The following is a 9,854-nucleotide window of genomic DNA, read 5'->3' on the forward strand; positions in this document are numbered from 1 at the left end:
TAGTGCTGGAAATAGCTTTTGAATTAACATTACATTATATCAAACTTACATCACTGACAGTATCGTTAATATATTTGGTTTTTATTGTTTCAGTATGTGTGGTTAAATAATCCAGTGACTTCTTCAAGCACATCAACAATAACAATAACATTTATCAGTTTTAATCCGTCTGTCTGCAGAAACTCAACGACGGAGAAACAGAAGCTGTTCTGTTTACCCAGTGTGTGTGTGTGTGTGTGTGTGTGTGTCTGTGGACCAGCAATCAAGTGACCAGGATGTGTGAAACTGGCAGAGTTGACAGATCCACCTCTGGTAAACACAGCAGTCGTTGGGTCGACGCCCTGTCGAGCTGCTGCCGAACCAACGAGCAGGTTCACATCCACGTTAAACGTAATTTAAACATCAGCAACGTTATCACAAAACCTTTTGAGTAGAAAAATGTCATAAAAAAAAAAAAAAAAAGAATTCACATTGATAATTACAGAAATCTGAATTCTGATGAGTTTACACAGAATACACTTTTTCAGTGTTGTGAAAACATCAAAGTAATATTTGCACATAATTTTTTTTTTTTTAATCCAGCCATCCAAACTTCACTTTTGATACCTGATATTACCTCGTGTTTATTTTCATCTTTTTACAGAGTTACAAAAATTAAAAAGGAGAATTATCACTAATTGTTATCGAGCGACTACATTTGGAATAAGCATGAGCTGTTTGTACCTTTTCTTTTTTGTCTGTTTTTCAAATTCTAACGTCTACAGCTTTTAAAAAAGACATTTTATTCTTTGTTACAATGAGGCCCATTTCTTTCTAAATTTCCTGAAGGTAAGATGAAACAGCATCTCGACTCACATCATCACCATCAAACTGACAGAAAACAGCATTTAACAAAACATTTCATCTCTTTTTCACAGTGAGTGGATCATAAGTACTTCAGTGTTTTCTAAATGTGAACGATTAATTCGATGTAAATAATTCTAAGACCGCAGAGTATCAATCCTCGAACGTGACATCACACAGTTTGCAAAATGACCTGAAATTGTTTTCTTTCGTCGGGGTCATTTTAAAAGTGGCTGCAGTTTTGCAGACACACAGTTCGATGCTGGCAGCTTTCCAGCACAACATCAGAAGATTCAGGATCATTTTTCTGCCACACTGAGACTCCTCGATCACCTCACAGTCCTGAATTATATCGTGTGGTTTTCTTCGATTTAAAGGGATGATCTGCTGCAAATATCTGTAAAAAGGCGAAATGAAAAAATGAGTACAAACTGAGGAAATTCTAATTTTTCTTAATTATCCTGCACAGCAAATAATTTTTTTTTACAGTTTTAATGACTTGTTATTTTTCATAGCTGCTGCTGTCTTCTTCATTTACTTTATTGTTTCATTTTTCCATTTATTATCTTGATGTTTAATATTCGCAGCATTTGTAAATGAACAACAAGCAATACAGTGAAAAATGAAATTCTAAAGCCGCGCTCACATCATATCAGAGGAACCAGACACTAAAAGATTCACTCAATCAGACAGCCATGAAGTTATTGGCGACTTCTTTTTGTCCATATTTCTGCTGCTTTGCATTCCGGGTAAATCTGGTATGATGTAAACGCAGCGTGGCGATGCACGCTGTGCTTTGTGAGCTCTTCAGTCTAACATGTCAATGAATTTTTGTTTACTCAGAAGCATTTAGAGTTTGCCCAGTTTTTATCTCTGAGATGAACGTGAATGACATGAGAACGGGGAAATAGGGCAAACTCCGCTGATGAAGATCGGGGAATATGATCAAAAGCTTTGTTGAGCTTTGAGCTTCAACTTTTGCAGAAATAAAGTTCAGTCTAGTTTCTGTGGGAATGATCAAATGAAAAATATTCCCAGGAAGCAGGACAGCGAAGTGACTGACATGTCAGGTTGAAGCTGAAGCTTAACAAGCTGAACTAAATCACTCCATCCTCTGTGGCGTTGTGAAGGATCAGACTTAACTTTGTCTCACATGCTCAAAAAAGATGTAATTCACCGTCACGTCAGTGAGAAGTCAACAACATGATGCTCTAATGAACTAATGTCAGCGAGAGATGAGAGGAAATGGTACCACGTTGGATTCACAGCCTTGTTTTAAATTAGATATTTTACCCAGATGAGAAAAGAATTGGATTCTAAACTAACCAAATGTGTTTTGGAAAGGGAAGCACAGTTACCATGACTCTGGGCACCAGTTCCCCCTCATAGTACCCTCATGGAGAAACTACAGACAGCAGGAAGACTCGGCTGCTTGAAAGAAAAGTAAAGATGCAAACTAAGACAAGCAACCAGCAGCAGAGTTAGCTTCGGGTTCTCCTACCTGAGGCATGTCGGCTAAGAGGAGCTGGTGGCGAGGTGCTTTCAGAGGAGGGACACGTTTGGGAGAAAGCGAGGAAGCTCGGTGAACGTGCGGGAGGCGACCAGCTGATTGGCGGGAAGTTCAGATGTAGTTTGGGAAGATTTGCTCGGTCGACAGCATTTTGGTAGAGTGACAGATTCTGAAGCTGGAGCGGGTTGAAGGATTAGGCGACACAAGCAGAAGATTTTAACGGCCTATCCAGAGCACGGAGCTGGTGGAGTTCACAGAAGGTTTGATTTAGTAAAAGTCTGTCGACTGCAGCAGTTGTAGGGAACACGGTTAGCTTCTTCTGATGCTTGAGAGGAGAATTTTAAAGGACTTTGGTAAGAGCCTGCTGTTCCTGATGAGGTTTCCAATGAGGTGTTTGGTTTACGGTGAAGGATCGGAGCTTTTCAGAGGAGAAGGTTAGATGGTGGAGGGTTTCAGCTGAGGGTCTTTGATAAGCACATTTAGAAGTATAAAACAGGAAAAGGATCAGGAGAGGAAACTACAACCAGAAGAGAAGAAAAACTGTCATTGTCTTCAGAAGAGTTTGGGGAAACGTTAGCGTCGGCAGGAGGAGGGAGGAGAACAGATCGGCCCACAAGCAGCAGGAAGCTTCGGAGGATTTGAAGGCAGATCGGTGGGTGGAGAGATAACCAACGGACTGAGAGAGAGAGAGCAGAAGGGTGGATGGAAGGGTTGGAGTTAGGCGTACAGAGCGTCAATACCTGCAGGACTGAGGACCAGAGCTTGGAGGAGGTCAGATAAAGAAACAATCCCTCTCACCACATCGTCATTGTCAACCAACACCAAACGATGTACCTGACAGAAAGAGACCACAGTATTTACAGCAGAACGCTCGCCGCTGATGACAAGCTGAGGCGACAACATGTTTAGACAGACGTGACGGTCAGATGTGTGTGTAGTACCTCGGCCTTTGCAATCCGCTCAATGATGGTATCCAGAGTTTCGTGAAGGTAACACTTGATGACTCCTTCCACCCAGCAGGCTCTGGAGGCGATGGCCTCCCGCATTGTCATGTTCAGGTTGTTGTAGTTTTTTTGGGCTGCCAGATTCTGAAGGAATCAGGTGGAATTAATATATTTAATTTAAGGGTTGACCATGGGGCAACAGCTAAAGCTTCCACTTGTGTGTTCATGTCTGGATTAACCAGGTTACAGTGATGAAACGTGTAATAAACTTACGATGACGTCGAACCTGGAGTACAGCGCCACCACTTTACCTAAAAGGAGCCAGAGAAAGACGTACGGAATGAAATCTGAGTGAAGATTTTGGTGTTCATGGTGCTTCTAACAGATTAAACAACCACATGCAGGACTACCTTCCTCGTTGACCACAGGCAGAGCTGACACTCTCCTCTCTACAAAAATGCTCAGCGCGTCATAAACGGACGCTGATTCCTGGACTGTGGCGACCTGTCTGAAGGTGCCGATTCGCACTTCACCGATCTGCCTCTGAAGAAACCGGGGTTTGGGAATCGTGGATCCCTGTGGAAGAACAAAAAACAAACATATGATTTGTTTTAAGTGGGATCAAGAAATGAAAGTCGTGGTGAGTTGTGTTGTACGAGTCGTGGTGTTCATGGAAGCTCACAAAGATGTAGAGGAACTTGAGGATGCGTTTGTGAGTGAGGATGTGCAGGACGTTTCCTGACACCGGGTCGATGACCGGCAGCCGGTGGATCTTATTCTTCAACAGCGAGTAGATGGCGTCAAACAGACTGAAGACATGACAACACATGACGAGGACTTTAACCATCAAGAGAGTGAGGAGGAGAGCCTTTTTCCCATTGACTTCAATACAATCTGATTTATCTTCATCGCTCCCTGATGGTCATTGGACAGAATAAACTGGGCCTGGAGTTTCAATAAATGTTTGATAGTAAGGATTATTTTAGTGCCTTCACCTGCAGTCAGGAGTGATGCTGATCAGTCTGTTATGAGCGTACTGGAGATAAATCTCTGCCAAAAAGGAGACACGAGGAATTAAACAGAAAAACAGAGCAGGATGATTTTACAGAAATGAAAGGGTTGTTTTTTTTTTACAGACCTCTCCACGTCTCTATCTTATGCTCTTCCAGCTCATAGATCTGAACCTGGACAAAAAAAAACAGGCATCTCAGATCCAACAGTGGTGGTCTTCATCATCACTGCCACCATCATCATCATCATCATCATCTAATCTGGGAGTATTTAATTTCTACAGTCTTTACACATTAATTTGCTGTCAGTGTTTAATCCAGAGGTCGATACGAACCAGAGGAGACTTGTAGTAACGATGGAGAATGTTGATGAAGTCAGTGATGGTCAACATTCCTGAACACACAGACATGGATTCATCGTCAGTCCGAGTCAGTTACGTTACTACAACAATCACAACGAGGAGAAAATTTGGTTTAAAATGATTCATGTCATCAAGAAGAGCAGTTGTCTATTTCTGCAGAAGCCCTGAAAGTGTGTTTTTTTTTTTTTTTTTTTGTCAGAATAAACATTTGATTTCCATTTCTGGAAAAATAAAAAGATTGCCCCTCAAATATCTTCCCAGAGAGCTACAAAGTTCAGCCTATTTATTTATTTAATTTTTCATTTTCTGTGTGAAATGTGAAAAGTTGAGAAAAAAGATTTTTTTTTTCCAGGAAGAGAAGAGAAGAAGTTCGGCTGGCTGAGTTTAGAAATCAACATTAGTTTCCTGATGCGTTAATGCTGCTGTGACATTTTACACAACCTTTCCTCATGCTGAGTCCAAACTTTAAGTTACTGCCCAGCAGCAGATCTGGACTTACAGCATCTCCAATTTTAGAAGCACCAAAACTTCACTCAGCGTTTATTTATTTATATTTTTTGGTGCAGCTGCAGTTGACAGTCACATTTATGGCTGCTGCCGTTTGAACAGCGAGCAGAAAATGAACAGAGGCGGTCTAAATGTCATGACGATCAGCTCCGTGTCTTCAGTGACGGGAGTTTGTAACACAACACAAATGTTAAGAGGTCAACCTGATTTCCTCTAAATGTTAGCGCACAAACTGGTCCATATGAAACCTGAGCTACACAACATCTGAACACTTCTACTGTTTCACTCAGAAGAGTTTTTTTTCAGTATCATGTTAGAAACTCCCGGCTGAGTGACCACGACGACTCCACGTCACACATCTGACCTCCTGACCTTTGATCCGTTTCACAGCTGGAGCCTTTTTAGTCACTCCTGAAATCTCCCTGTTTAAAATGTCAACACAGACCTCTTAAAGATGTTTTATTCAGGTTTAATTTGTTTTTACATTTCCTGCATGCAGTCTGAATCGGAATTGAGGCTGTTGATGAACAGAGGGAAACGACAGTGATTCAGTTCATCGACACACCGAACACCTTGAATGTGTGTGAGATACGTTTCACGGCTCACCCACGAAACACTTCAGCTTGCTGTCCCACAGCGGCGCCGCCCTCACACCGTTGGCCACCAGAGCGAAGAACGCCTTCTTCACCTGGGAAATAATCACACACACACGTGTTCAGTCAGTTATCACAACGCTTGTGTGCACTTCATGCATTTTGTCAGTCCCGTACCTGCAGCGTTGTGTCAAAGATGACCAGTTTGGAGCTGGTGGGAATGGCGTCGTAGCAGCAGTGGCTCTTCATGAAGTTCATGTATATGAAGGTGTCGGGGTCAGTGCCTTCATGTGAGCAGCCTGCTGTCAACAAACAGATCACGACATACAGCACACAGGGAGCGAGAGAGTTTGGCGTTTGTGTTCTCGGCTGTCAGAAAATGAGAAGACAAAACTCTCCTTTACCAATGCTTTCCATTGAGAGAGCCTCTTCCTCCTCATCTTCATCCTGCTCTAGCTCAAATAACGGGATCTGGTGGGGGAGGAGGAGAAACAGTTCAGGCTTTGCAGGCTGTTTGCAGACCTTTGCCCTGCCGTTTAACACCTGCAGCAAAGTCTGGTCGGTCATCCGGAAGACTTCCGAGTCACATAATTTGGAACAGGCTGTGCTGAAAAGATTCGCTGCAGAGGCAGCTGCGACTTAAAGTTTCAGATGGTGATTGGACTTCACATTCTTTCGCACTGAGGCGTCACAGTCCAGAGATAAGTGAGCTGAGACGTTTTCTAACAGGATCTGAAATCCTGCAGAGGTCATCCAGCATGTTGGATTCATCCTGTCAGTCACTGTCAGGTTGAGGTTGTGCCAAAGCTGACGCAACTTCAGAGGGGTCAAAAAAGAAACAGGTCCAAACAATGACACTAGCTCATGTTTCTTTTGCGGAGAAGAAGCAAACAACTATTGTTGAGAAAAACGCTATAAACAGATCGAGAAAAGAAATTATGGAAAGAAGCGGATGTGAGGAAACCAGGGCGGACTATTAAACTGAGAATGAACCGAATGATTGAGCAGTAATGGCATCAAAATCGAGGTTTCGGGGGCTCTGATGACAACTCACAGCTTAACAACTTCAAAATTAGCATCAGTGGAGCCCCACACACACTTTGTTCAGACACTACACACAGATATCTAAGTAGCTGACCCATAAATAGATGAGATTCACAATATATTCTGTTCATTAGAGCATGTTACACGTTATATTGTCTTTGAAATCAAGAAAAGTTTAGCAGGAGCGTTACAATCAAAGACTCAAATCCATTCGGCCAAATGTGGACAAAAAACCATATACAGGCAGAATTTTTTCTTTCTTACAATTTTTCTGAGAAATGCAGTTGTCAAGTATTTCTGTGTTCTCATTATATGACAGATCATAATGAATAATGTGAATCAGGCTTTTCTTGTATTTGCAAACTTGCATTGAGTTTTAACGTTGAATTCCCAGTTCCCAGCTGCAGCTCGTATCGTGTCTGTGTTTGTGCCACATCTGGTTGATTAAACTGCTTTTAAACTCAGCGGATGATGATAAAATACAACATTTCAGGTCGTGTTTCAGATTCACTTTGAGTTGCACATAAGTGGCTTCGTTTCCTGAAACTGGATTTCTGTTCTCTGAAGCTCAGGGTCTGCTGCATCACTGTCTCAGTCCTCGTGCCCACAAAACTATGATTAACAAAACCTATAAAAACACAACCCAAGTTTAAAACAATTTTTTTGGATAGTTTAATATTGCTCATGGAAGAAAATGCACTGATTTAGAAATGCTCAGCATTATTTACCTTTAATCAGCTTCACTAGTTTAATATGGAAAATAATGATTTCAATGAAAGACCAGGCAGCTAAAAAGCCTCCTAAGAGTTAATTTTACAGAAACAAACATGCATATTTGTTCTGCTTGACATTTCAGCATTAGTTCACATCCTGTCTGTGCTCGTGGGGATTTGGCTGTGCTCAAGTTACTGAGAACCGGCTATTCGGTTACAAACACACACACTTCAGTTTGTAGAGTCAGCAGAGGTGGAAGAAGCACACAGGGTTGGAGTTTTACCTCTGGAACAGGCTCCATGGCTGAGGAGGGGGAGCAGGGATCAGCCTCTGGGGAACCAAACCCACCGGTGAAAACCTGAGCATGAAAACAAAAGACTGCAACACTCCCACACGCTGCCGTCCACCTGAAACGTCTGTGAAGCTCTGCCACCATGTCAGACGAAGAAGTGATGAAAGAGTCCAGGCATGGCGAGGAGACAAAGGCAGAGAAGGGAAGCGGCGCTTGGGCTGGCAGATTCAGACAGCTGAGTCCGAACGTCTGGGAAAGACTGAGATCTAAATCTGGACTAAAGGGTGAGAGGCCTGTGGCATTCAGAGAGAGAGGGAGGGGAAACACACACACATACACAATGTTTGTGTGGCGGCAGTACCTCCTCCTCCTCATCATCATCATCATCATCATCATCATCTCCTGCTGCTGGACTCACACGACTGAAGTCTGAAGGAAAATCATCCCAACCTGCTTTGGAAAACTCTCAGTTAGGAGCAAACTGTGAAGGAGGAGATGATCATGAGCCATAAAAATGTCTGCAGTTCATTTACGTGTAGTTCAAATTAATCAACTCCACCTGTTTATATGTTGGTCCATGTCTAAAATATACATGAAAATAAAATTCATTTTAATGTAATTAGCAAATAACCAACTCAGCCACTGTTAAAAGAAAAAGAGTCTTGCAGCTTTAAGTTTGCCGTTGCTGCTTCGGGAGATGGTCCAAGTTTCTCTGGGACGTTACATGTCAAACTATTTATAGACGCTGAACAGCAGGAGACTGTCCCCTTACTTTTTCACACAGTTGAGTTTAAATGCAGCCTTAAAATTCACTAAAACATTGGATCATGGATGTGAAAACTATTTTAAAACGTTAAAAATTTACCAACAAACCTTTGCTTTGCTTTAATAACTCCCTAATAACGAGAATGTTCTGGTCCAGTTTATGTTCTAATCACTCTGACGTGAAGCCATTAAAATGACTCACTATTAATAAATGCATATATTCAAACGGGCGACCCCTGATGGTTCCAGAGGGGAGTTCGGGTATTAATAGTTTACGACTATTTACAGAGTCCTAACACATTCAGGGCATCACGCTGGCTTTCTGTCTTTAGTCCTGCAGAGCTGCCAAACATTCTCTTCAAGTGACTGTTTGTTGTATAAATCATTAGAAATTAATAAAGATAAAATGAGCGCATCATGAAAATAATCTGAAAAATAATAATAATAATAATCTGAAAGCTGAGAGGAAGGAAACGTCCCGATTAACACCATTTCTAACTTAACATGCTGAGAATTTATACCTGGAAAAGAAAACACCGTAAACAAACAGCATTGTTTACAAAATACTATTAAACTGACCATCAGTTTTTTTAAATGTCACTCATATAAAGATGCATCGTGACACGTCCACCTCAAATTACTTTTATTTTTGAAATCCTGAGCAACTTACAAAGCCCTTTCGCATAGAAATTTTACAATTCCCAAGTTATAATCTCACACTTAACATTTTAGTTATAATAAAAACATGTTAAATTTTTGTTATTTCATTTTGTAATAAATACATAAATTTCATGCGTGTAGCCGTAAAGTGGATGTGATGAAAACATGGTCGTTCACAAATAGCACCGTTCAAGAGCAGACAAAGTGCTTCACAGGAGAGGATGCAAAATCTATAAATAACAAATAAGAGAAAAATAAATGAAACCAGCGGATCCGAACCCTAAAAGGAGAAAGTCTGGATCGAGGAACATCCAAAAAGAATCCCTGATCAGAGGAACTTTTCTGCTATTTCATGGCTGCAGTATCTGTTTAACATAGCCAGCGCCTTCATCATCATCATCAGAGGTAAGAGCCTCCGTCTTCTGTCAAATTATCAGTCATCTGAGCTTTTAGAGGTTTGAAACAACCTCAGAACTTTAGAATCAATCAGTGACCATCCGAACAGCGTGAATCTGGGTAACGGAAGACGTCTCGTATGACGGGTGCGAAGAAAACACTCTTCTAAAACCGGCCCAACCGACACAACAGAGCAGGAAAAACTTCCTTCAAG

At 41.6% G+C, this 9,854-nt stretch overlaps 1 protein-coding gene across 4 annotated transcripts; it reads right to left on the reverse strand.

The window, feature by feature from the left end:
- Positions 1 to 102: 102 nt before the first annotated feature.
- Positions 103 to 8,250, reverse strand: prkag3b (protein kinase, AMP-activated, gamma 3b non-catalytic subunit). 4 transcript variants are annotated; one of them, XR_003842364.1, is made up of 14 exons: positions 7,811 to 8,250; positions 6,174 to 6,240; positions 5,947 to 6,071; positions 5,783 to 5,864; positions 4,643 to 4,701; positions 4,436 to 4,481; positions 4,293 to 4,347; positions 3,980 to 4,106; positions 3,708 to 3,873; positions 3,571 to 3,608; positions 3,295 to 3,441; positions 3,094 to 3,187; positions 2,345 to 2,771; positions 103 to 1,240 (listed from the first exon to the last, which is right to left on the reverse strand). XR_003842364.1 is itself a non-coding variant. In XM_029530523.1 (13 exons), exons 1-13 carry the CDS (start codon positions 8,216 to 8,218, stop codon positions 2,871 to 2,873), a joined length of 1,515 nt encoding a protein of 504 aa, XP_029386383.1. In that variant the 5' UTR covers positions 8,219 to 8,250; the 3' UTR covers positions 2,641 to 2,870. The 4 variants fall into 4 exon arrangements, 3 of the variants coding, with proteins under 3 accessions (XP_029386384.1, XP_029386383.1, XP_029386385.1); XM_029530523.1 differs by lacking the exon at positions 103 to 1,240 and having other exon boundaries at positions 2,641 to 3,029; positions 3,152 to 3,187; XM_029530525.1 differs by lacking the exons at positions 103 to 1,240; positions 2,345 to 2,771 and having other exon boundaries at positions 3,071 to 3,187.
- Positions 8,251 to 9,854: the final 1,604 nt, after the last annotated feature.

Source organism: Echeneis naucrates, chromosome 21 (genome assembly GCF_900963305.1).
Source record: "Echeneis naucrates chromosome 21, fEcheNa1.1, whole genome shotgun sequence".
Classification (NCBI taxonomy): Eukaryota; Metazoa; Chordata; class Actinopteri; order Carangiformes; family Echeneidae; genus Echeneis; species Echeneis naucrates.